Here is a 25392-nt window from a genome sequence, read left to right on the forward strand (position 1 = left end):
AAGATTGTCACAGTTATTAAGGACAGTCACAAGCGAGAACTAGACCACACGATACTGTTAGGAATGCAATATGATTGATGGCCAATCGCCATAAAGTATAAACCGGACATCACGGTGTGTCAAAGAATGTGTGTTATTTAGGTGTCGCCTGTGACATCTCAGGTGTCAAAAAGGTTAAAGCCTGTGTATGTTTTTAAAAAAATGTGTTTCTTTATGTCTTTATTTGTTCCTTTGTGTTTTCCTTACCATCAAAGATCTCCAGCACGTCAAACTCTCTCTCAGTGTGGAAACTCTCAATGGTTATGGTGACATTGTATCCTTTTTCTACTGTTATGCTCCAGGAGCACATTTGGAGGTTGGGATAGCTTTCTGGCCAGCCAGGACTCAGGATGACGCCCGACGAGTCATATCGCACATCGTGTGCAGGGCATTGAACTAAGGCAATGAGACAATTATAAAAAGAGAAGGTTATATAAGATCAACAGACTTTCAAAACAAGATCTTTTTTGGCACTTAGATGCAGATCTTAGTTCACACCTTGACATGTTGGAGGTGGTGCATCCATCTGTAGTCTCTCTCCTAAGCGGCAGGTTAGAATTTCACTGCCAACCAATGAAAATCCAGGGTGGCATTTATAGCGAATGATGTCACCTAGACATAGAAAATCATTATGTGGGAGAGGATTTTTAAAACGGAATACCACACTGAAAAAAAAAACAAAAAAAAAGACATTCACAGCTCCTTTTCAGCCTCTGATACATTTACATATTTCACACATACACTTTTACACTTAAAGGTGTTTTTTTAAGTGTGTACCGGTAATCATACTGCATCTAAAGAATCTATATGCATTGAGTCAGCTCCAGTTGGCCTGATGATTTTAGTAAAAAAAATAAATAAATAATAACAAAACTGTGAAACAACTTACTACTGATCAGCACTGTTTTGTTTTTTTACATGTTAATAACAAGGTTAGGAGTTATCGTATTCACGGCAACGCTTGTTTTAGTGGTATCATTTTGTTTCCATACGTGTTGCAAACAAGGTTGGGTGTTGTTGTGAATATGCTAATGCAGCTAACATGTATTGGTGTCACACTGTACGTTTTTATGTGTCACTAGTGACAGCATTGTTTCTTCTTGGTTTGAAATGACAGGTATTTTGAAAAATGTGGCTAACATATAGAGCGTTACAAACTAGTTATGAACTAGACTAGACTAGTTTCTCGACTTTATTCACACAGTTAATAAAGTCTGACTGACTGACAGACTTATCGCTAGCTCTTTTGTCTCGTTTAGTGCGCCTTACAGTTTGGTGCGCCTTGAAAATGACATAAGTTGGAAAATAGACCATTTATTGATGGTGTATCCTATAGTGCAGAAAATACGGTAAATAAAACAAAAGTTTAGGTCGAACAAAAAACAAAGGAAAAATTATTTGAAACGCTGCAAGAATTATTCTTTATTCTAAAGTCCAAACACCTTTACCTGACACTACTGCTCAGATCTGATGGATCTGATGTTTTTTTCACCTCAATACTTACGATTAAAGAGTATAAAGACATCAAGACAACAAAGAGCTGTTAGAGATCATTGCTGTTTACTTGGTTGTTGGAAAGTTGCAAGCCTAATTTTGCATCTGGTGTCAAATTGTCTCATCTAGAAGTATGACACTTAGACCGACAGCTCACCTATCTCCAGTTCGCCATCCTCCATCAGGATGTCAGCGTTGGGCACTTCTGGAGGAGGCTGGCAAACCCTTAATTGGTAGGCTGGGAGCAGCAGGCGGCAGAGATGCAGAAAGAGGACAACAGAGAGTAACAAAAAAAAATAAAAAAAATAGAGAACAATCAATCTGTAGTCCTGAAAATATTGAGAAGGGAGGAAAATTGAAACTTTCACCACTTTTTACTGGTAATTCTGTGTCCTGTTTGGATGTTTCAACATGCTTTTATCAGCTTAACTTCACTTTTAAGTTCAGGCGGTCAGGTCATCCAAGCCTGAAGAAGTTAGAGGAGAAAAAACAGCTGCATAGACAGAGCACTGCCTTGAATCATAAAAGAGGAACTGGCTTCTCTGCAGCTGAGCTGAAGGCTGTGATCAATATTACTGCATGAATGTGAAGAGAGAGGCTGAAAATATACGGACGGAAAGACAGACAGACAGACAGTGCTGAGAACCAGAGAGGGAGCTAGAGCTGAGGGCAATAAGTCAGGATGAAATTGACTATGAAAATGAGACCTGCCAATAGTATCTGCTGCTCTCATGCATATCAAAGCCCTGTGGTCTGTGTGCTTGGCAGTATGTCTGAATGCACACATGTTTGTGAGTCCAGTGCGAATGCCTCCGTAAAAGTGGATGAGCAGTCATTGATCTCACTAAGCTCTATTTTTATAGCTACTTCCACATTCGTGTCACGCGCGTATTTTCAGACTTATATCCATGACAACATTATCCACCACTGTGTTGCTCTCTCGTCGGCACTGAGCATTCAAAAACTTCACCCAGAGATAAAAAAGATACAACGGTGCAGATAAATACCTCCAACAGTAGATTCTTCTGGGGTTCCGTTGACATTTCTAACTCAAGCAGATATCCCCACTGCTAACTATAACATCCTGATTTGGGTTACCGAAATTCATGATTTCAGACGCATCTGAACACTTTCTTCTATTGTGGTGTTTGTAGGAAACCTTGCAACCTTTGGAGAATAGTCTTCTTACAAATGAAAATTATGTTTGTTGTTTTGTTAAAATTGTATTTCTGAGTATTTCTTCATGCAAATTGTTGTGAACCAGGAGAAGAAGAAAAAGTGCTGTTTTAAAATGCTGGGGGAGGGGAAGGGGGGGACTGGGTTTGATCTGTGCCAACGGTCCCGCCCATAACTTAGAGGTGAATTTCTAATGAACTCCTGCTGCTCTGCAGAAACTGTCCTAGAAAACGACAAAGTTTTTTTTTGATTTTGTTTAAAAGTGGCAGAATCATAATTAAAAGAGAACTGGAAGCGCATTGAAAATAGATCAAAAGATGATCGGAGTGCTTGCTAACTACCACCGCCATACATGTAACTCCCACTGCAGTGTATCCATCTTCCCTGTCAATATTTTCCGTTCATGGTCCAATAAAGCAGGACTTGAAGACAAACTTGAATCCATCACATGGTGCTGTTCCTGTGTGAATGTGGCAGCTGACCATTAAAAGCTGCCAACAAGATTCATTAGCAGCATCCATCTTAGAAAGGGAAGCCTCTGCTTAGAAACCAGCTGACATATTCCAAGTAAAGAGCACTGAACGGAAACCCTCACCAAGGAGAAGTTGGACCGCTCGCTCATCTGAGAGTTTGTGGCGTGAAAAGAGTCCAAAATGAAAACTGGACTCTTTTGAGGGCTCGCTGTCACATTAGATCTCATTTCGGGCATGACAGCATCTGGTGAAATCCTTCATTGGCGAAATAGGATGGTTCATCAAAAAAAGAATTCTGCACAGTTTGATGACGGCTAATTATGATGTGCAAAGAAAATGTGGGCATGAGAATAGAATAGAAAAACAGATAATCGTTTAGTTAGGCAGCAAAATTGAAAGTTGGAATAATGTCATGCCTTTTAATAGAATCATTAAACACTTTATCTTTGTTTTTGGTATAATGAATACATATGGATTTGATTACTGATCTTTCCTGGTAAAGTATAAATTACTTGAATTATGAACCAGATTATGATAACTATTTAAAAACAACAAAATAGTGAAGTAATACAGAAAAGCATAACAGAGGTGGGATTATTTAAATCCACTTCCTTCACCTCCTTTTTAGGTAAATAATTATTTGACAAAATTTACATTCAACGGTTTCAATGTGTCATATACTGTATGTATAATTACAGATATGTCAATTTAGGATTAAGAACAATTATATTGGCATAATTTACCGGTACATATGTTTGTAGATGTATATGGAAGTGTATCATTTTTTACTTTATAATATTTTCCAATTAAGTCATGACTAATCATCCAAAGTTCGAGATATAGATAAATCTTTCTTTGTTTGTCTTCTGGTTTTTTGTTTACTTGTTTTGATTGCTTAAAATGAATGAATTCCAAATCCAAAATCTATGCCTGAAGTAAAAAGAAAAACAGAGATACTTTTTCTTTTTTTTCACAGAGTAGTTAATAAAACTGTCCAAAGCTTCCAATATTCATTATTAAATAATGGAAGCAGGTGTAAGAAAACTTTAGGACTAAAAGGCAAAGTTCAAAGAAAAAAGAAGAAAAGCGCATCATTTTTAGCTGAAAAACACAAATACGGTTAGGATATTCTCACACTGTAAAAACATTTTCCTACCATGATAACTAAGGACAAAAAAGCCAGCTCCAGAGAAGTCAGAGTGGAATTTGATGAGGATGATGTTGGAGGTCGAGTAGACAGACTCCAAAGCTGTGTTCCCGCTAAACTGGCCAATTTGAGGGGATGATTGATCTGGACCATCCCTGTGGAGAAACAAGAAACGCAGTCAAGTTTACATACTAAACCAGTGCAACAAACACGATAGGACAGCACAACAATAAGGACATAGAATTACATCTTAACTTGGATTAGTTACTGTTGTAATCATAGGCGGCTGTTTTTGATTTTAAAAAAAAAATCAATATTTTAGAGGCTAGAATGAAAATATTTAATGATAATTAGGAGACATAACACAAGTTTGACTGTACTTGTGCTTAAATTGTGATATGAGCCAATCTAAGAGTCCTAACAAAAACGTTACCTTTGCCATTGTACTCAAGAAAAATTGTTTTCTTAGATGTTCGTTTATAAAGGACTTTCTGTCTAATATGTCTAATTAAAAAAAAAAGTTTAAAAACTCCTGGCTAATAGATGAGGGTCACACGGGTCGACATGAGAACCACACAAGTACTATTACCTAAGACAGCAGAGTTTTGTGTTAAGGTTGCTCTTTGAAAGCACTTTCACACAAGGAAACACTTGGTTTAAAAGCTACATTCACACCGCCTTTGGCAAGTCACGTTCAAGCGGCAACTTTTAATGATAAGTCTAAGTAAATTCATGTAAGTGGGTTCATATGTAGCTACGCAGGTTTCTACGATCGTTTTGGGCTCTACGTACAAACCGTGTGACCAATGAACACACCATGAAAAGGCCTCCCTTTTCATTCACGCAGCTTTCAACCACTTGAAAATTAATCAGGAAGGAGAAAATAATAATTGCTCTTTTAGCCCAGCCGGAATTCTATCACATCAAGACTTTCATGTGTCGGATAGAGCTGTGAAAGAAAAAGCCTGGAGCAAGATTCGTGACGTGTTTACTGTTTCGACATTTTGAATCAAGCCTCTTCCAACTATAGGTGGAGTGACATGCACTGGTAAACAGTAGAAGAAGAAGAAAACCCAATGTTTTTGCTTGTTCAATGTGAACACCATAAGCTAAATTCTATGTCACCATTTGTATCATATTTGATACACACTGAGACCCCTATCTGATTGGTATGATTAAAACTCCTTTAGAACTCATTGGATCTAACTTAGTCTGAATTTTCTGCCCTGTCATTCACCTTCATTCCACTAGGGGCAGTAGTGGACTTTTTCTGCTCATTTCAAAATGGCTGTCTCCGTGAAATCTTAAAAACACTTTTGGCAAGAAAATTAAGCTAATTCTCAAAACTTTATGGTGAAAATAAGCTCAAACTTTGACCTAATAATGATACTTATCCAAATAATGATAAGTCATTATTTTATAATACAGTTACACAATGTTAAAAATTTGAGACAGTGGGTAAATAAGGTGTTTTTTTCTTCCCTGAGCACTCATGTCCATATTTCAAACTAACATTGTTGTGTGCACAAAAAAAAAAAAAAAACACAGCAATTTTTGGTGGATTTCATCAAAAGGTTTAAAAAACATCTAAATTCTATAAGTAGTGACGTAGTGTGCTTTACAAGGTTAAATTTCAAACTAATTCATTGTGATCAAAAAGAATCATCATGAAGGGGAATAAAATACAAGTTTTCAGATATTTAGTGATTTGGGATAGGTCCTATTAAATGTGCAGAGTTATAGAAGAGTTATCTTCTCTGAATCCCCTTCAGCAGTGTTTACCTTTTACTGCTGATACTCATCCAGTAGCAGTTATTAGTGCTCTATAACAACATGTGCAGTGAGAGTTTGCACATTAAACTGTAACATCTAATGTATCTGTCAACTTTTGGAATAAAATTCTGTAGTAAGTCTCCCAGCATGAGACCAATTAGCAGACTTTGTGACTGTCAGGTCTGCTGGCTCTGGACTGAGAAGGCCGCTGTGAAAATCACACCTTTACCACTGAAACTGTGCTCTCTGCAGGGAGCCGACATTAGGACTATATGACTGACATCGGGAGTTTTCAGTGTGTTCTTGTGCGGCTGTTGTGCTTGCTTTGTGTGAGTTCCGCCGTCTGCCCACTTTTCCGACAGGCAGCGGGGTCAGAAACACGCTGTGCAACCAAATTTATAGAATTCACACAATCATGTGGGGGTGGGCAACACATGGCTCAACAGTATTGCAATGTTTGGTGTGGGAAGAACGGGCAGGAAACAACAGTTATGAGTTACAACCATGACATGTAGGCAGAGCTGAAGGAAGCAAGTCATGGTTTTAGTTTTTAGAGTCAAGTAAGAGCACCAAAGATAACCCAGTTGTGTACTTTTATCCTTTTTAAAATTGAAGACATGATAAAAAAAAGAAAAAAATAATAATTGTAAAGAATTAGGAAAGTAAAGCACAATTGTCAATATTTTAAATCCCTTTTACATAAAAAAAGGGAAAGATAGTGTATTTTACTCATATGTTAGAAGAAACAAAAAGAAGGAAAACACAACTGACTAGATTAAGAATGGCAAAAAAGTGATCAGAAATACATCATTTGTAGGCTAATGCGTCACCAGCAACCCCCACGCACTGTCTTACTGAGCTGCTTTTGTGTTTTGTCTGTTGACTTGCTGCCAGGGGACATTGCACCCTGTGGTCCATTTATCAGAAGCGGCATTTAAAGAAGGGCAACAGAAAACAGAGCTGCGACATGGCAAGAACAGAAATAAGCCTAACAGGCTATTTACGGTCCTGCTGCCACCATGTACCTGCAGATATCCAGGCAGTGTGGATCTGAGAGCCATTTAAACACCTGCATCGACAAAATGTCTGCTGCTGCCATAGGCTGCACCCCTCAAGAGGAATAACAAAGGAAAAGGAAGAAGGATGGAGTGCATACTGAATTACACCGTGGGCCGAATGAGCTTAGGAGATAATGAGAGGAACAGACAGGACAGAAATATGTAAACCATGACGAAAAGGGAATTATGCCAAACTATTTAAGCAGAGATGTCTGTCGTCATGGTAACCCTTGCAGGAACTTAGCCAATTAGTGAGCAGTTTTGGGGGGGAAAAACGTAAAAAACGTGTAGCATGTATGAACGTCCTTACTGGATATTTTACAAATTGAGATTGGTTTAAAGAAAAGAAAAAACATAGCGACTGAATTGCTGCTACCCCCCCATCCCCCACCCCACACTCACACTCTTCCCCTTCGGCCCCAGCCGCCCTGGTCAGAGCTGAATGTGACAAATTCATGAAAACAAAACACACTTTTTTTTTTCAAAATGGCAGCTTTTCTGTTGGTTTTATTTCCTTTTTTTTTTTTGGTTGCCTGAGAGTGATGAACAGATCTGTATAATTTTTAGATGAATGGGCAAAAGTCAACTTTTGGATTTCCTTGGCAACTGATGTCTTTTTGTTAACCACACCCATATACCTATTATGTTCATATTATATGTCATACTGTTTGGATCAGCTTGACCCGACGATTCATGTATTACATCTTCACAATATTCAGATAAAAAATGTGCAAGCAACAGGGGAACGCCACTTTTGCAAGCTTGCCACCATGGGCGATTTCTCTAAGACTGCAAGGGGAAGCTCGGCTTCCCTTATAATGTCACAAAACTAATGGTCAAATATGTACTATTGTATTAACATTTTATTAATTACAAATGCGTTAGAAAACGTTCATCTCAAAGACGGGTTTGTTCAGAATCAGTTACATATAGCAGGTCGGCTGACTCGATTTCCTTCTCATACATTCCCGCAGTGTCACAGTGCATTTCCCTATTGAAGCCCATCGTCCATTGACTTCAATTAGGCTGCTTTGAAAGTTTTTTTTCAGCGCTTCGAGACTAGACGGTCATTGGATAAACGCTGCGCTTATGTACCGCCCACGGACGCTCAGCGTCTCTGGGGGTCAATGGGGAGTGGGCTGGCCCGGACTCCGAGCTTCCGCATGATGATTGGAGGGTCTGTCGAAAGACTACATCTCCTTTTGACTGACAGCGATTCTGTACTGTAAGGAATCACTGAGGTTTTTCGCGCTCAGTCCCATCGCGGACCAGTGTGTCAGCCTCACGCTGCTGGTCATCGTGGCCACGCTGATCTGTGCGCTGCTCTTCATGCTGTTCAGCGAGTCTCCCGGGAACAAACAGTACCACGACTCAGAGCAGCTCATCTGTGGCTCCGGCTGATACCGATTCGGAAGGTAACGGCGGCTACTAGCTACTTCTTCCTTTTTTGTTATTGTATTTCACTTTTTTGTATTGGATCGTTGTGATCAATAAAGTTCTAGGAAAAAAAAAAACATAAATAAATAAATAGGTAGTGTGCACAAGACAACCAGGGGGCGCTCCTACTATGCAGTTTGGAGTTGCCACCTGTATTTCTGTTCCTGTTGATGTCTGTGGACTAGAGGACAGTGACGTTGGTTGGATTTACGCATATCAATAAGCAAAAAATAGTCCTTCAGTTTTTAAGTTTATACTTTGTGTTTTGCCTGGTTCTTATTGTAACTGCCAGCAACGGCATTTGCAAGTTGTTTAAGTTTAAGTTTACATATTAATTTCAGTGATGCATATTTTATGTTCATTTGCTGTTAAACAGTCCTTGTAATTATTATCGGAGTGGTAATAATCACGTTATCAGTTAATGGAACTTTTGAGTTGATTTTTGTTTCCGTCAGGACCGTTATTGTTGTAACACGCTACAGACAGAGCACATGGACTACGGAGAAAGTGTCAGCATTTACGTTATAACAAGAAGAAAGTGTGAAGAGTTTAACTTTATTCCCTGTACATGGAAAAGGACTTGGGTCATTTCAAGAGTTGTTGCAGAAAGGTCTTTTAACCCCCTTTGTGGTATTGCGGCCAACGAGGTATGACAGTTTATGTTAATTAGTTTATTCAATTGAGTTTTTTCTAAGTCTTATATTAGTTTATATCATGTATGTGATGTATATTGACATAATTTGTTCTCTGTGAGAATATTTTCATTTATATTTATTTATATGTTTGTACAGTTCTCACGGCATGTTTGATGGCACCTGTGTGCAATAAACGCCCGTCAACACAGAACGCCTTGTGTCCGTGATGTATCCAGAGGGGAGTTACAGTGAGAACTCGATTCCGCTCGGCGTGAGGTGGAACGTGATGAAAGGAGCCCGCCATTGACGGAGCTGCAAGCAAGTTTCCCGAGGCTGTCTGTACATCAGCATCAAGGCTAAGACGACGCATACACGGAAAATCTTAACAAGCTGCAAGAAGAGTTAAAAAGGGCAGTGCATGACTAATCCAAGAAGAGATGCATTTTAAATTAAGTTAAATGTATAGAAGTGGATTAACTCAGTGCTTGCTTAAAGAAACTCTATAAGTGCTAAATAAGTATTCTGGTGTACAGCATGTGTTTAAGTTGAAGTTATTTTGACTTAGTTCTGTTATTATATTACTTGAACTTTAAAAGAGCAAGCACACAATTAGTTTGGTTAGAGAAAGTGTGTTCTTAAATTATCGCCAAAAGGTTTTAAGTTAATTTGTGCTGCAAAAATTTTGGTTATATTTCTTGTACATTTTTTTAACTGAAGAAAAGAAGTAACGTTAGGTATAATTATTTTCTTTCATTATTTTACTACAGTAGTATTCTCAAGCAACTCAAGCTGGTTAATTTAGCTGCATTTTTCTTTAGATAGATTAAGCACACGAAAACATTTCCCATTATGGATGAGTGCGGATCCAACAAGAATGTTATATCAAATGACTCTGAAGTTGAAGTTGAGCCTCAAGCTTCTTCTGAAGCACCACGAAGAAGCCAAAGAACCCGTAAACTTACTGAGAAAGCTCAAGTAATTTATGATGATAAATCAAAGAAACTTAAGGATCGCTTTACTGTCAGTTATGAGAAGTGGAAGGTTGTTGCCAAGGAAGCTAAGAAAATGCTTGATGGTGCTCCCTCACGTGACATCTTACAAGATCTTTTAACCGAGATACAGTCCTTGTCAACAGATGCAAAAAGGGCCTATGAAGACCTACGACAGTGCACAACTCCAGACAGTGAAACCCGACGTAGAGTGGACACCTGCGATGCTGTATCAAAGAAAATCCTTGGATGTGGACATTCCCATCTTCAAGAGATGGAGGGGAATCCAGACGTTAATAAAGAACAAGTGGACTGGGCGGAGGCTGGCTCTTTGCTCTCATCTGCACTATCCCGGAAAAGCAGTTCGAGCTCACCGAGTCTAAGGTCAGTAAACACCTCAAGCATGGGATCAAAACATTCAAGTGTCTCCTCTGTAAGGAAACAAGAGGCGGCAGCAGAGTTAGCTGCTAACCAAGCTACTCTAAAGGTTTTAGAAGAGATAGATAGTGAAACGCAAGAACTTGAAATGCTTGAAGCACAAGAAAGACAAAGAATTGCATTACAGGAAGCAGAGAATGCTGCGAGACAAAATGCATTAGAAGAAAAGCGCAGACAGATAGAACGCTTAGAGACTGTTAAAAGGATGAAAGCTGCAAAGGCACGCTTACAGGTTTATGAACAAGAAATCAGCTCAGAAGAAGAAATTGAGTCTTTTTATGAATCCAAACCTGTGCAAATCAAATGTGTGACAAGTTTAAGGAAACGGACAGAGCAGCAGGCGGCAGCAACAAACAATATCATCCAAAAGCAACCTAAAAGACCTCCAGAGGACACTACAACAGCTCTCGCTGAAGCAATAGCTGAGTCTATCAATGTGAGCCGTCTACCAGTACCAGAACCTACTGTTTTTGCTGGAGACCCACTAAGATACAACGAGTGGAAAATGTCATTTCAAACGCTGATAGGTAGAAAGAAAATTTCAGTGAATGAAAGAATTTACTACCTCCGCAAGTATGTCGGGGGACCAGCAAGAAAGGCGATTGAGAGTTATTTCCTCTTGAGTACAGATGCTGCCTACCAGGCAGCATGGAACATTCTGGAGGAAAGATATGGAAGCTCTTTTGTGATTGCTAAAGCTTTCAAGGATAAACTCAGTTCATGGCCAAGAATAGGACCCAAGGACAGTGTAGAATTAAGAGAGTTTTCAGACTTCTTAAGAGGCTGTGAAGCAGCAATGTCAGAAATAAAGCGCCTGGAAGTCCTTAATGACAGTGATGAAAACCAGAAGCTTCTCACCAAGCTTCCTGATTGGCTGGTTGCCAGATGGAACAGGAAGGTGATGGAGATTGAAGAGGAGAACAAATCATTTCCCACCTTCAGTCAGTTTGTTGAATTCATCGGCAGAGAGGCAAAAATAGCTTGCAATCCAGTGACTTCTCTTCACGCTTTAAAGTCTAACGACACTGAAAGGGTTAAGTCAACAAAGACTCACAATGTTGGAGCAAAGGTGTTATTGAGCAGTTCCAAAGAAAGTACACACTCGGGGTGTGTTTTTTGTGAGAAATTGAATCATGATATTCAAACATGTTGGAAGTTCATGGAGAAGCCAATCTCTGAAAGAGTTCAGTTTGTGAAAACTAAAAAACTGTGTTTTGGATGCTTGAGAACAGGGCATCATTCAAAGAACTGTGAAGGAAGAAGCGTATGTGTTACTTGCAAACGTAAACACCCAACATGTCTACATGAAGATCGTGACAAACCGAGCAGAAAGACAGAACAAAAAGAGAGTAAGAACTACAAGGAGAAGGAAAAATCAAGCGAAAGGATCAAGTTTGAACAGATCAACGAAGCATCAAGCCATGCAACTTCAAATCGAGTGGTGCAAGATGTAAGCAGTCTATATGCATCTACAGTTGTTCCAGTTTGGTTGTCGACCATAAGTGATCCAGAGAGTGAAGTTCTTGTTTATGCACTCCTAGACAATCAAAGTGACACTACATTTATCTTGCAAGAAAAGGCAGAAATGCTGAAGTTACACAAAGAGGCAGTGCAGTTAAAACTATCCACATTGGCATCAAGAAACACAGTCATTCCAAGCCATAGATTAACTGGTCTGCAAGTTAGAGGCTTCTATTCATCAAAGAGAATCCCTCTCCCAGTAACTTACTCAAGAGAGTTTATTCCTGCTAACCTGAGTCACATTCCTACACCCAAAACAGCAAGGGCGTGGCCACATCTGGAACATCTAGCAGAAGAGCTCGCTCCATTGATAGAGTGTGATGTTGGACTGCTCATAGGGTATAACTGTCCACAAGCCTTGTTACCCAGAGAAGTGGTGTCAGGAAATGACAATGAACCGTTCGCTCAAAGAACAGATCTGGGCTGGAGCATAGTTGGCTGTGTCAGTCCATGCTCGGACTATAATGATTCAATTGGAAACAGCCACAAGATTGTTGTAAGACAGGTGGTCCCTGATCTTCAGCCAACTGCTACACTCACAAATGAAGTTAGATTCATATGCCGAACTCAAGTCAAAGAGTTGATCACTCCACCAGATGTGATGAAAATGCTTGAGTCAGACTTTAACGAGAGATCTGCAGAAGAAGCTCAGCTCTCTCAAGAAGATCTCCGATTTATGTCAATCATGGAAGAAGGACTGAAAATGAAATCAAATGGTCACTGTGAGATGCCTCTCCCATTTAAGGAAGACAACCCAAGTCTGCCAGACAACAAAGGATGTGCAAATCATCGCCTCAAATGTCTGAAAAGGAGATTTGAGAGGGACAAGCAATATCATAAAGATTATACAAACTTCATGACTGAAATAATATCAAATGGGGATGCAGAAAAGGTTCCACATGATGAAATCAACAAGAGTCCAGCCTGGTACATTCCTCACCATGGAGTGTATCATCCCCACAAACCAGGGAAGATACGAGTGGTTTTTGACTGCTCCGCTAAGTTTAAAGGCGTGTCATTAAATGACCACCTGCTTACTGGGCCAGAGTTAACTAACAGTCTGATAGGTGTTCTCTGCCGTTTTCGCAAGGGACCAGTAGCGGTGATGTGTGACATTGAACGTATGTTCCATCAATTTCATGTAAGAGCAGAACATCAGGATTATTTGAGATTTCTCTGGTGGGACAACGGAGAATTTCACACTGAGCCAACAGTCTACCGTATGCGAGTACACCTATTTGGAGCAGCCTCATCACCTGGTTGCGCAAACTATGGTCTTAAACACGTTGCAGCCCAGGGGCGTGGATTTTTTAGTCAAGCAGCCATTCGCTTCATTGAAAGAAATTTTTATGTGGATGATGGGTTGATGAGCGTTACATCTGTGGACGAAGCAATAACGCTGATCAAGGAAGCAAGACAGATCTGCAGTTCTGGCAGACTAAGGATCCACAAATTCATTTCAAACTGCACTGAGGTACTGGCATCAATTCCCAAGGAGGAGTGCGCTGAAACAACACAAAATCAAGACTTAGCTCTGGGTGAGCTACAAATGGAGAGAGTTCTTGGAATCAAATGGTGCATAGTCTCAGATCAGTTCAGATTCAAGGTTGAGGTGAATGAGCGACCACTCTCTAGAAGAGGAGTATTGTCAACTGTGGCATCTATCTTTGACCCACTTGGGTTTGTTGCACCATTCATTCTAGTTGGTAAACAGATACTTCAAGAGATGTGTCGCAACAACATTGGGTGGGATGAGCCACTGTCTGAAGATCTTCTCCCACGGTGGGAGTCCTGGCTCTTGGACTTGAAGAACCTAGCTGATATAAAAATTCAGAGATGCTATGTTCCAGACAATTTTGGACAAGTTCAGCGTTATGAACTGCATCATTTCTCAGATGCAAGTGCTTCAGGGTATGGAGTCTGTTCCTACTTGAGAGCAATCAGCGTGTCACATCGAGTCCATTGCTCCCTGGTTATGGGTAAGGCCAGAGTGACACCTTCGAAGGTCACCACAATCCCAAGGCTCGAGCTGTCAGCGGCCGTTGTTGCTGTGAGAACCAGTAACCTTCTCAGAAGGGAGTTGGATATTGAGACTCAAGACTTCTTCTGGACTGATTCAAGGGTCGTCTTGGGATATATCAACAATGATGCAAGACGATTTCACATATTTGTGGCAAACCGTGTTCAGGCCATTAAGCAGAGCACTAATTCGAGTCAGTGGAGACATGTGACCTCTGAAGAAAACCCTGCTGATCATACATCCAGGGGCTGCACAGTCAAGGGGCTTGTTTCTTCCAATTGGTTCACTGGACCAGATTTTCTTTGGTGTGAGAAGCTTCCCAGTGATGACATTAAGGTGGGAGACATAACAGTTGAAGACCCAGAACTTCGAAAGGTCATTGTGCACAAAATACTGACTGCAAAGGACTCATTGTCAAGCCGCTTTTCAAAGTTTTCCAGTTGGAGAAGGTTAGTCAAAGGCATTGCTAGACTGAGGCGGTGTGTCAGAGAGTTCAAGGGTTTGTCATTAAGAAACAACGTAGCTTCGAGTCTGGAGGAGAGAAAAGAAGCAGAACTTACCATCATAAGCATTGTTCAACGAGAAACATTTCCTGAAGAAATCCAAAACCTCCAACACAAAGGAGAGATGACAACACAAGACAGGATTAAGCGGCTGCATACACTGAATCCCTTCTTGGATGAACAAGGAGTAATGAGAGTGGGAGGTCGGCTGAAACATTCTACCCTGCATCCATACATCAAGCATCCGGCAATTTTGCCAGACAGCAGCCACATTTCAAAGTTGTTGATTGAACACTATCATCAACAAGTACAACACCAGGGTCGTGGCATAACAATGAATGAACTTCGATCAAATGGCATCTGGATACTTGGATGTAGTCACGCAGTGTCTTCCTTCATCTACAAGTGCGTCAAATGTAGAAAGTTAAGAAGTGCTCAAGTACAAAAAATGGCAGACTTACCTCATGATCGAGTAGAAACAACGCCTCCTTTTACTTATTGTGGAATGGATTGTTTTGGCCCGTTTTACATAAAGGAAGGAAGGAAAGAACTGAAGCGTTATGGTCTGCTATTCACTTGCTTATGCTCTCGTGCTGTTCACATAGAAGTACTCGATGACATGACTGCGGATTCTTTTATCAATGCCTTGCGAGCCTTCATTGCCATTCGTGGAAATGTGCGTCAACTTCGGTCTGATCAGGGTGCTAACTTTGTGGGTGCAAAACGTGAGCTTCAGCAGACTGTAAGACAGATGGACCAAGAATCCCTAAAACGATTGGGTTGTGAGTTTGTCATGAACACACCAGCTGCCAGCCACATGGGCGGAGTTTGGGAAAGGCAGATCAGGACAATAAGAAGTGTTTTAACATCTATTCTCCATCAGTCCTCCAGCAGACTTGATAGCTCGTCCCTGCGAACATATTTTTATGAAGTCATGGCAATCATAAATAGCAGGCCCTTAACGGCGCACTTGCTTAATGATCCCACTGGACCACAGCCTCTCACACCCAACCACATTTTGACAATGAAATCCTCAGTCATCTTGCCACCACCAGGACAGTTTGTGACAGAAGATGTTTATCTTCGCAAAAGATGGCGCAGAGTGCAGTTTTTGGCGAATGAGTTCTGGTCTGCTAAATCTCCAGCAGAGGCAAAAATGGCACAAGGCCCACAGAAACTCGAAGGTCAACGACATAGTCATTCTTCAAGATGAGAGCGTGCCTCGAAATGCGTGGAAACTGGCTAAAGTTACAAAGGTCTTTCCTAGTGCAGATGGTCATGTTAGGAAACTGCAATTGTTGATCAGTGATTCAGCACTTGATGGTCAGGGAAAACGACTCACTAAGCCAGTATATTTGGAGAGGCCTATCACTAAAACAGTAACACTCCTTGAAGCAAATAACACAGAGTCATGAGTAAAAACTACTTACATTAAAACTCTTGAGTGTTTTATTTGACCTTCTTCAGTTGTTAAGAAATCACAAGTGATTTGGTGGGAGTGTAACTGCCAGCAACGGCATTTGCAAGTTGTTTAAGTTTAAGTTTACATATTAATTTCAGTGATGCATATTTTATGTTCATTTGCTGTTAAACAGTCCTTGTAATTATTATCGGAGTGGTTATAATCACGTTATCAGTTAATGGAACTTTTGAGTTGATTTTTGTTTCCGTCAGGACCGTTATTGTTGTAACACGCTACAGACAGAGCACATGGACTACGGAGAAAGTGTCAGCATTTACGTTATAACAAGAAGAAAGTGTGAAGAGTTTAACTTTATTCCCTTTACATGGAAAAGGACTTGGGTCATTTCAAGAGTTGTTGCAGAAAGGTCTTTTAACCCCCTTTGTGGTATTGCGGCCAACGAGGTATGACAGTTTATGTTAATTAGTTTATTCAATTGAGTTTTTTCTAAGTCTTATATTAGTTTATATCATGTATGTGATGTATATTGACATAATTTGTTCTCTGTGAGAATATTTTCATTTATATTTATTTATATGTTTGTACAGTTCTCACGGCATGTTTGATGGCACCTGTGTGCAATAAACGCCCGTCAACACAGAACGCCTTGTGTCCGTGATGTATCCAGAGGGGAGTTACACTTATGTCTATTGATCTTAGCATTGTTATATGCTCTCTGTTAATGAATGTTGGTTCTGTTTGTTTTTATGGTCTTGTCATTTGGGCCTCGAGTCCGTCATAAATTTTTCATTCATTCATTCTAAAAATTTGTTTATATATCTGTTTTTTGTATAGCAATAAACATAATTGAACAAACATGAATAAAAAAAAACCAAGATTTAAAAGATTAAATAAAAATTGATTTTTATAAAGAAAGCCCACATAAAATCAGGCATGATCCTTTTTTAAATTGCTCCGACCAAAATTTTTTAAATTATATTGCTGTGATTATATTGTGTTATATTTCTTTAAATTACATTATTGTGACCCTGTCGTAGTGGGTCATAGACCATTTTCTTGAAAAGGAACGTAGGGCAGAAGCCGCCACTGCTCGCCACCCTAATGCCGTTCTAGATCTACAAACTTTTAAACCTTCCTTTTTTCTCCAAATAGCTTCCCAATGATGTATGAGGAGTTAGTAGGCGAGAGATCAAAATCGCTAGGAGTGTGAATTTGTAGATGGTACTAAAGGTGTATTTATTTTTTGGTAATTTCAATTCAATTTTATTTATATAGTCCAATATTACAACAATGGTCATCTCAATGGGCTTCATAACCGGAAATTGTATAGTAAATGTAAAATCATAAGGAACATGAAGTCATAGAATTCAACAGGTAAATCCTAAACTAAACTGGGCATCCCTGCCCTTAGACCAAGGGTCCCCAAATCCAAGCTTTCAGGGCTGGTGTCCTGCTGGTATTCCAGAAACCCCTCCTTATTTGCGGCTGATTACCTGGATCAGGTTTGTTTAGCCAATAAGGAGCTTCAATGGCAGGTTGGTTGGAAAACATGTAGAACAGCGGCCCTCGAGGCCTAGATTTGGGGACCCGTGCCTAGACCCTCTTTCAAGAGGGCAGCCTCTTCCTGAAGCCACAGGTCAAAGAAAATTCCGATTGAGGATGTAGACTTAACGTTGTGGCATGTGTGTGAAACCACATGAAGAACAAAAGTTTTTTTTTTGTCCCAAATTGTGTGAAAATCCCTAAATTTTACACATTGAAACAAAATAGCCACCAAGCCGGAAGTCTTGCAGCCATCCCATACACATTTCTGGGACATCCTTCATGACACGTCCGTTTTGGTTTCATTTGTGGAGTTTGAAATATTCTTTGAGCCCCAAAAGATTTTGGTCCAATTTATTTTTGATGGTTTAGCCCGCTGTAATGTCATCATGTTTTGGGGCGAGGGTTTGTTCACATTCACCAAAATTCTTTTTCATCAGGTACTAACAAAGGCTGGTGCATATTTGAATGTGTGACAATATAGTCCTTTCCGTCCTAGACTGCTGCGGCACATAAATATAGGCGTCACTAGATATTTTTGTATAAGCTGAGACATATATGATCTCCAGCATCTGTAGTAAATTGTGCTTTTGTTGCAAACCTGGAAAAATATCCATTTATTTGATCTGATTATTCTCTGACAGAGAAAACAAACTCCACAGCTGATTATAAAGGATGAAAAACAATATAAGAAGCAAAAACTTTAAAAGAGTTCAACTGCACCTACCAGACAGTTATGTAGTCATATATGGGCTCAGTGTTTAGTACAGTGAAGTTGATGTAAATTCCATGTCCTGGAGGAACTCTTACGCTCCACACACAGTCTTGGAAGTTTGGATATTCCTCAGGGTGTCCGGGGGAGTAAATGGTTCCATTAAGTGATGTGATGTTTCCACCACACAGAGCTGTGAAACAGAATTACCTTCATTGAATATCCAGCACGCCAGTATTATTGTCAGACAATTGTATTACTGTTAATAAGTAGCAATTAGAATTTATGACAGCTCTGCAGCTCAGGTGTAGGTTACCCATCAGGTGTTTAATGTTGCTATTACTGAGATTGTGAGACACTACATTACATTAAGTGCCAAGTGTAAATTAAAACAAAGAAAGTAAGGTGAATAATTATAACAAATACATTTCATTTTACATATACAATGGTCAAACGGCATTTATACAGTCTAATTTTAAGTTTATAGTTCTCTTTTTATCAAAGAAGGAGATGTTAGTAGAGTTAGGGAAAGTTGGTCAACACAGTTCTCCTCATAACAAACCATTGAGGCTAAGGGGAGTTAGCAGGCAGCTACCTTCGCATCGTGGAAGTGCGTGGTTCCAATTCCTGCTGACCCCATGTAAACACGTTAGGGAAGCTTCCCCAATCAAAGAGTATCCAGGGAGGCATTCAAACGACACCGTCATGCCCACGCTAAAATCAGTGCCGATAACGATGCCGTTTCGGAATGGCCGAGGGTCGGGGCAGCTCTGGAGCTGATAGGCTGTAGAGAAAAAGTTAAGACGGGTTTAAGAAAAGTCCTCATACCATCGTAATGAAGTGTTGAGGTTAATGATGAAAGTTTCCGCACTATGGGATGGATTGGATTTCATAAAATGTTTTCAAAATTATATTTTGTGCAATGATCGCCTGCAGATCAAACTATAAGTGTCAGAGATGAGCACATCTGTCAGTTTATTAACTTTATTAACTGCATTCACAGTAACTCTAGAACTTGTTTGAAGCATGCTACATGTTCACCATGTTAGAATCAGTAGCACATTAGTGTATTTACAATTACCTGTGACTCCCAACACGTAAAAAAACAGGTTGATACCACTAAAAGAAACATCACTGTGACTGCGCTAACTCCCAACCTTGTAAGTAAAAAAAAAGTGAGCCAAGTATCTCTCAAAACCGCTCCGACATCAGTAAGCACAGCCAAAATAAATTCATATTTAAGGTGCTTCGGATTATAAGACGCACTATCGTTTTTTGAAAAAAAAAAAAAAGGCTAAGTGCGGCTTATAGTACAGAAAATACTTTAGTTATAGATAAGAATCAGGAAGTAAATCCATTCCCACACTAACACAAATGCACGAGCAAAACAACTGGGTATATGTCATAACAAGTAACTATTTTGTCTGGTTTATGGTTTGATTTTTATTGAATGACTTAAGTTTTAAGAAGTAAAATTACATTTTGCACATACATTTCTAAATTAGTTGTTTCCAAAAATGTCTACATAATAAATCAAGAAGGGTCTTAAGTGTCGCTTTGCCCGCACTACTTTAACATGCTTCAATATTATTCGGCAAAGACTGAAACCAACCTGAGAAAAAAATGTAAGTTGTAAAGCAAAGTAAAAATGTCGGAATACAAAAAGCAATGAAAATAATATATTTATCAAACATTAGTCATATAATTTCTTCTAGCAATTTTTTGATTGCTAGATTCAATTTTTTTTTTTTTAAGTTTGTTGTGAAGAGTATAATGAAGAGAAAACACACCACAAAGGGCCACAATTATTTTCCTAAAAAATAAATGTAGTATGCCTGTTTTACCTTAGCTTCAGCCCCGTGGAGTAATAATATAAAAAGAATTAAGCCGTAAAAACATGAACAGATCTCAAAAACTGAGATCATTCACTAAATTAGGAACCTGTATGCAGTAATAACTGCTTCCTCACGTCTTCATTAAAGCTTTCAATTTTCCTGTGAAACGCTCACAATGAATGAAATCACTCATGCTCCCACATTGTCAGCAGCTTCTGCTCTTGGAAGAAGCAGCAAGGACTCATCTGCTTTTGTTTTCCTTTTGCTCAGGAAATGGTCACAGTAAACATGACGTTGGAGAACTTACAGAGTCAACATTTACCTTGATACACGATGTGGAACCCGGGTTTGTTTTGTGAGTAGTCGCTGTGGAAAGAAAAGCTGGTTTGGTGGGTGGTGCTGAAGAGAGGCTTTGGAATGATCGGCCCACTGAAGCGGTCAATCACACTCCCGGTCTCCAGTGTTCCACTTCGAATCTCTAAGTAATCGTGGATCGCTTCGGTGGAGAGGTTCAAAAACTGGAGATGAATACCTGATGAAAAAAACACAGCTTAGAAAAACGATATGAGACTGACATCATGTGAGAAGCACTTTATTTATGGCCATCTTTAGTACTTAATTGCCTTTATCCTTATTTACAGTGGGTCATACACATAACAGAAATAAAACAAAAAATAGACAAAAAAAAAAATCAAGACTTAAGCCCAAACGGGAACAAAATTCACTATTTGCTTAGCACTGCACTGAAATCTTGACAATTTCTCACCAAAGCCAACAGGTAAAGTGACAGTCCATGTGCAGTCTAATCCACTGGGATAGTTTCCAGGGTAACCAGGACTTAGAATCACTCCATTTACTTCTGTCATGGACCCACCACACTGAGCTGGAATAAGAAAGACAAATAGAATTAAAGAAATGAAAACCTAATTTGTTTTGAAGAAAAAAAAGATATATACTGCTTTCTATTGTCTGGATCTGCATCATCGATTAAACTAATTGCGTGCAGACCTCGTTACTTCCTGGTCGTCTTAATGTTAGGTAATATTCCGCAGCCGTTTAACTAAGCTTTACATCAATTCAGCAGAAAAGTATTCAGCTCATCACAGAACAGTAAACTAATCAAAAAGCTTTTTATCGAGAAGAGGCAGCAGAAACAGTCTGCATAATTACTGCAGCAGAGTAATTTCAAGTATGTTTCTCTCCAGATAACGGAGCCGATTAGCTTGTTTTTCAGACAAATCGTGCATTTTGTGGTACAAGCACCAAATTGGGCATGGCTGTTCCTTAGGATGGCCTCTTTCAGAAAAGTATGTTAAAAGTCTGAAATGGTGGACATTTTTAAAGATGGTGGCCAAACACTCAATTGTTATTACATATATCGTATTTCTTGGACACTAAGGCTATAAGTTGTAGCAGACAAAAAATGTATAATAAAGGAAATAAAATCACATAGTTTCAAATCACATATAAGTCGCACTGGAGTATAAGTCACACTTCTGAGAGAAATTAATTTAATCAAATTTGGGAACAAGAACGGACATTTTATCTTGAAAGGCAAATCATAATAATGGAATAAATTATAATAGACTGGATATCTGCACACTTCGCTGCTGTAACGCATTGATGCTTATTTAGCTTCATGAAACATAGAAGGAATCTAGTATATTAGCATAAAATATAAGCGTAACATATAAACAATTATTCAGATAACCATTACATAAATAAAATGCTAACAAGTCAATTGAACAGTTTGTCATTTTAAAACACTAAATCCATTGAATTCTTCATCCTCTTTGTCGCTTTGGAACTATTCCCCCAGGTCCGGCGTAAGACTGAGTGTTGCTTCATCTTCTGCGCTGCTGTCATAAGCACCGATACACACATCTACCGTGCCTTCTACTGGTTGTTGCTATTTACAAAAAAAAAAAAAAAAAAAACAACAACACATAAGTGGCACCTGAGTATAAGTTGTACCACCGTCCAAACCATGAAAAACATACGAATAATACTCCAAAAAATACGGTATTTTTAAATCTTGGATTTTTTTCATGGCTAACATCCTTTTCTGAAAGACGTACATCTGAGTCATATTTGGTTCTAGAATCACAAAAATGCACAATTATTTTAATAAGTGGGTCCGCTAAGACCTATGATTGAACACAAGTGTGCATGGATGTGGGATAGAAGAATGAACACGCACCAATGCACAAGGGAACGGGGTAGTTCCACCTTCTGACTGGTCCAGGCATGCAGGTGATGTGGGCATTGCCCTGGAAGTGTAAACGCAACCATGGTTTGTTATTAAGCACAAGCTGAGAAAACATCACAGACTTATTTTTCTAAAAGCACTCATTTGGAAATTATGTATTTGAATTGCATAACACTTCTGTATAGATCACAATGAGAAAGCATTCAAACTGAAGAATTTGGCCAAACAACAAAGAAATATTGATGTTAGTCGATTTGTGCAAACTACATCTGATTCCACAGTTTGGTTACAGACAAAAAAACAACCTGCCAAAAAGGTTAAATTAATGAATGGTAGCTCATACAAAAATTGAGCATATTGAAATTATTTCAAATGCAGCATTGGCAGTCTGTTTGAATCAAGTTGAACAGGAATTGCATAGCTTAGGGTGCTTTTGAAGTGGTGATCTTTCTTTCACATCTTTTTAAGTTGATCATGTGAATCAACAAAGAGAAGTAAGTGGTATTTTACCTGAAGGGAATATCCCTGTTCACATGAAAACTGCACAACATCGCCCACCATGAATCGGTCTCCATGTCTAATCCCATAGTTTGGAGTCTGTGGTTCTGGGCATGACTCAAGACCAATAGCTGTTTAAAAAAAAAACAAAAAAACATGTTTTTTTTCCCTCTGTATTTAGTGCAAAAGCTACAGATAAAGCCGTACAAACATGTACCTGTATATTCCAGGTGAAATCCAGCAGCTGAGACACTGATATCGGAGCTAAAGCTCAGATAAAGGTTGTTAGACGTGCTATTCAGCAGAGGAGGGATCGTGGTGCCTGAAAACAGAGGGAGCAGAGAGAAGCAGAGAATGAAGACCTTTCTTTTCTTTCCCCCCCCCAAAAAAACTAAACCTTTAGAACAAATCAGAAGAGTAATCTGTCGCAAAGGAAGTAACAAAGATCTGCTAAAACCTACATTTTTCTTTTCCAAGCCGAGAATTCTTAAAGAAGGGCAAAGGGAATTACTTTCATTTGAGGTATCTGTTTTATTTGAAGCCACTTTTCAAATGTTGACTTGACCTACTTAGTGTGTGGAAAGGAGTAAGTACAAAAGAGAAACTGTAGCACTGGAGGAAAGTTGGTTCATGATTTTTTTCTGTGTTGCAAGGGATATAAGTTTAGCTTTTTAGATTCAATCAATGGTCATAGGAATGACATCCACACCAAAGTGTCGCATGCATACCCTTTCCAAAAATATCGAATATCACGGAAAACCGTATTTATTTCCATAATTCCATTCAAACATATTAAATGTTCATAGTATTTAGATGCAGGGTGTTCTGTTTAATTGATATCAAGTATTTTAAATTTTTATTTTTACATAAATTAGGGTTCCGGCTCAAAAGCACAAAGATAGGATTTCAAAAAATAAGAAAACTTCAAAAATACTTTTGTTGAAAGGAATTATTGTACGACTTATATAGGCTTTACCTTCTTAGAACGCCCAAAGTGCTTTACAGTCCCCTTTGCCCATGCACACACACATGCACAAAACCTATAACCACTAAGAGCAATGTGGAGTTCAGTATTTGGTGGGAAATGAACCGCTTCTGCACACATTATAGAAATAAATACACTTTTTCTTGTTATTCAAGTTTTTGGGAAATGGGTCCACTATGGCCAAGACCAAAGAGCTGTCTAAGGATACCAGAAACCAAATTGTTGACCTGCACCAGGCTAGGAAGACTTAATCTGCAGCTTGGTGTTAAGAAATCAACTGTGGGATCAACTATTATGAAATGAAAGGCATGCAAGACAACTGGTAATCTCCTTCCATCTTGGCTCCTCAGAAGATCTCACCCCATGGGGTCAAAATGAACATAGGAACAGTGAGCAAAAATTCCAGAACCACATGGGGGGGACCTAGTGAATGACCTGCAGAGAACTGGGACCAAAGTAACAAAGGCTACCACCAATAACACTACGCCACCAGAGACTCAAACCCTGCAGGGCCAGACGTGTCCCCCTGCTAAAGCCAGAACGTGTGCAGGCCTGTCTAAAGCTAGCTGGAGAGCATTTGGATGATCCAGAAGAAGATTGAAAGAATGTCCTATGGTCAGATGTAACCAAAATAAAACTTTTTGGTAAGAACTCTACTCGTCGTGTTTGAAGCAGAAAGAATGCTGAGTTGCATTCAAAGAACACAAGACCTACTGTAAAGCACGAGGGTGGAAACATCAGGACAACTGATCCGTTTAAAGGAAAGAATGAAAGAGGCCATGGACAATTGGTGGCCGACTAAATACTTTTTTACCTCACTGTAGCTTATCTTTTTATAATCCTAAAAGATCACAATACAAGCAAATAGGTTTTGGTGATTTAAACAGAAAATCTCCAGAGATTGTTATGTGCAATATTTAATTGAAAAAAAAAAGGTATACCAGAATAGCTTCCCAGTCGTGGTGCATGGCTGTCAGCACCATCGTAGAAATCCAACGAGTCCCAGTTATGCTCTGTGGCAAAACTTACAACCTGTATCTGGAGAAAATACAAGAAAAGAAATGTAAATTGACCTAAACTCATTCTTACAAGTTTTTTTTAACTATATATATATTAAAGGTTCTCTTCACTTCCTTAAGCATTTTTTGCTATCATCTATAGCCTACAAATCATTCTGCTTTTTTAAATAGTTTTTTGTTATCAGTGTTCCAGTTTCTCTGTCTTAGTACACTGATGAATTCATCAATGCCAAGTTGAATGTGTTGCCCGAGGACACTTCAGGATGTGCTTTGTGGTCACCAGGAATAAAACCACTCATCATGTAAATGGAAGACTGGAAAGCTCCGCTTGTTGTTCCACACATGCCACAAAACCAACATATAATGACATGCTATAATAAGTCCACCAGGCTCATTGCAGTGTAATTTAAAATATTAAAGGATCATTCCAAACAAATGTGCTTCTTAACTTAATTTGCGTTCCTGT

The 25392-nt window shown here is 39.2% G+C and overlaps 3 protein-coding genes across 9 annotated transcripts in view; 2 read left to right on the plus strand and 1 right to left on the minus strand.

Moving 5' to 3' along the window:
- The window catches only part of LOC110015877, a 755614-nt gene that overhangs the window by 284703 nt on the left and 445519 nt on the right, over nucleotides 1–25392 (plus strand). The gene's annotated exons all lie outside the window — the stretch shown is intronic.
- Nucleotides 1–25392, minus strand: part of csmd3 (CUB and Sushi multiple domains 3) — a 478616-nt gene that overhangs the window by 51954 nt on the left and 401270 nt on the right. For all 4 annotated transcript variants that reach the window (XM_023959656.1, XM_023959655.1, XM_023959654.1 and 1 more), the window contains 12 exons: nucleotides 24849–24945; nucleotides 23140–23244; nucleotides 22935–23053; nucleotides 22416–22485; nucleotides 20982–21098; nucleotides 20538–20747; nucleotides 18976–19164; nucleotides 18396–18573; nucleotides 4339–4484; nucleotides 1691–1771; nucleotides 538–651; nucleotides 247–435 (listed from right to left, as the gene is read on the minus strand). In XM_023959656.1, coding sequence (XP_023815424.1) covers nucleotides 247–435; nucleotides 538–651; nucleotides 1691–1771; nucleotides 4339–4484; nucleotides 18396–18573; nucleotides 18976–19164; nucleotides 20538–20747; nucleotides 20982–21098; nucleotides 22416–22485; nucleotides 22935–23053; nucleotides 23140–23244; nucleotides 24849–24945 — 1615 coding nt within the window. The remainder of the gene's footprint in view (nucleotides 1–246; nucleotides 436–537; nucleotides 652–1690; nucleotides 1772–4338; nucleotides 4485–18395; nucleotides 18574–18975; nucleotides 19165–20537; nucleotides 20748–20981; nucleotides 21099–22415; nucleotides 22486–22934; nucleotides 23054–23139; nucleotides 23245–24848; nucleotides 24946–25392) is intronic.
- LOC111948165 lies at nucleotides 8724–16824 on the plus strand. 2 transcript variants are annotated; one of them, XM_023959658.1, is made up of 4 exons: nucleotides 8724–9244; nucleotides 9389–10605; nucleotides 11892–16569; nucleotides 16714–16824. In XM_023959658.1, exon 3 carries the CDS (start codon nucleotides 12245–12247, stop codon nucleotides 15914–15916), a length of 3672 nt encoding a protein of 1223 aa, XP_023815426.1. In that variant the 5' UTR covers nucleotides 8724–9244; nucleotides 9389–10605; nucleotides 11892–12244; the 3' UTR covers nucleotides 15917–16569; nucleotides 16714–16824. The 2 variants fall into 2 exon arrangements, with proteins under 2 accessions (XP_023815426.1, XP_023815425.1); XM_023959657.1 differs by lacking the exons at nucleotides 8724–9244; nucleotides 9389–10605 and having other exon boundaries at nucleotides 11760–16569.

This window comes from Oryzias latipes, chromosome 11, assembly GCF_002234675.1.
Source record: "Oryzias latipes chromosome 11, ASM223467v1".
Taxonomy (NCBI): Eukaryota; Metazoa; Chordata; class Actinopteri; order Beloniformes; family Adrianichthyidae; genus Oryzias; species Oryzias latipes.

Bases quoted from the DNA above. Each gene is read 5' to 3' on its own strand.
- LOC111948165 (XM_023959657.1), top strand. From the start codon at position 11,819: ATGGAGAAGCCAATCTCTGAAAGAGTTCAGTTTGTGAAAACTAAAAAA.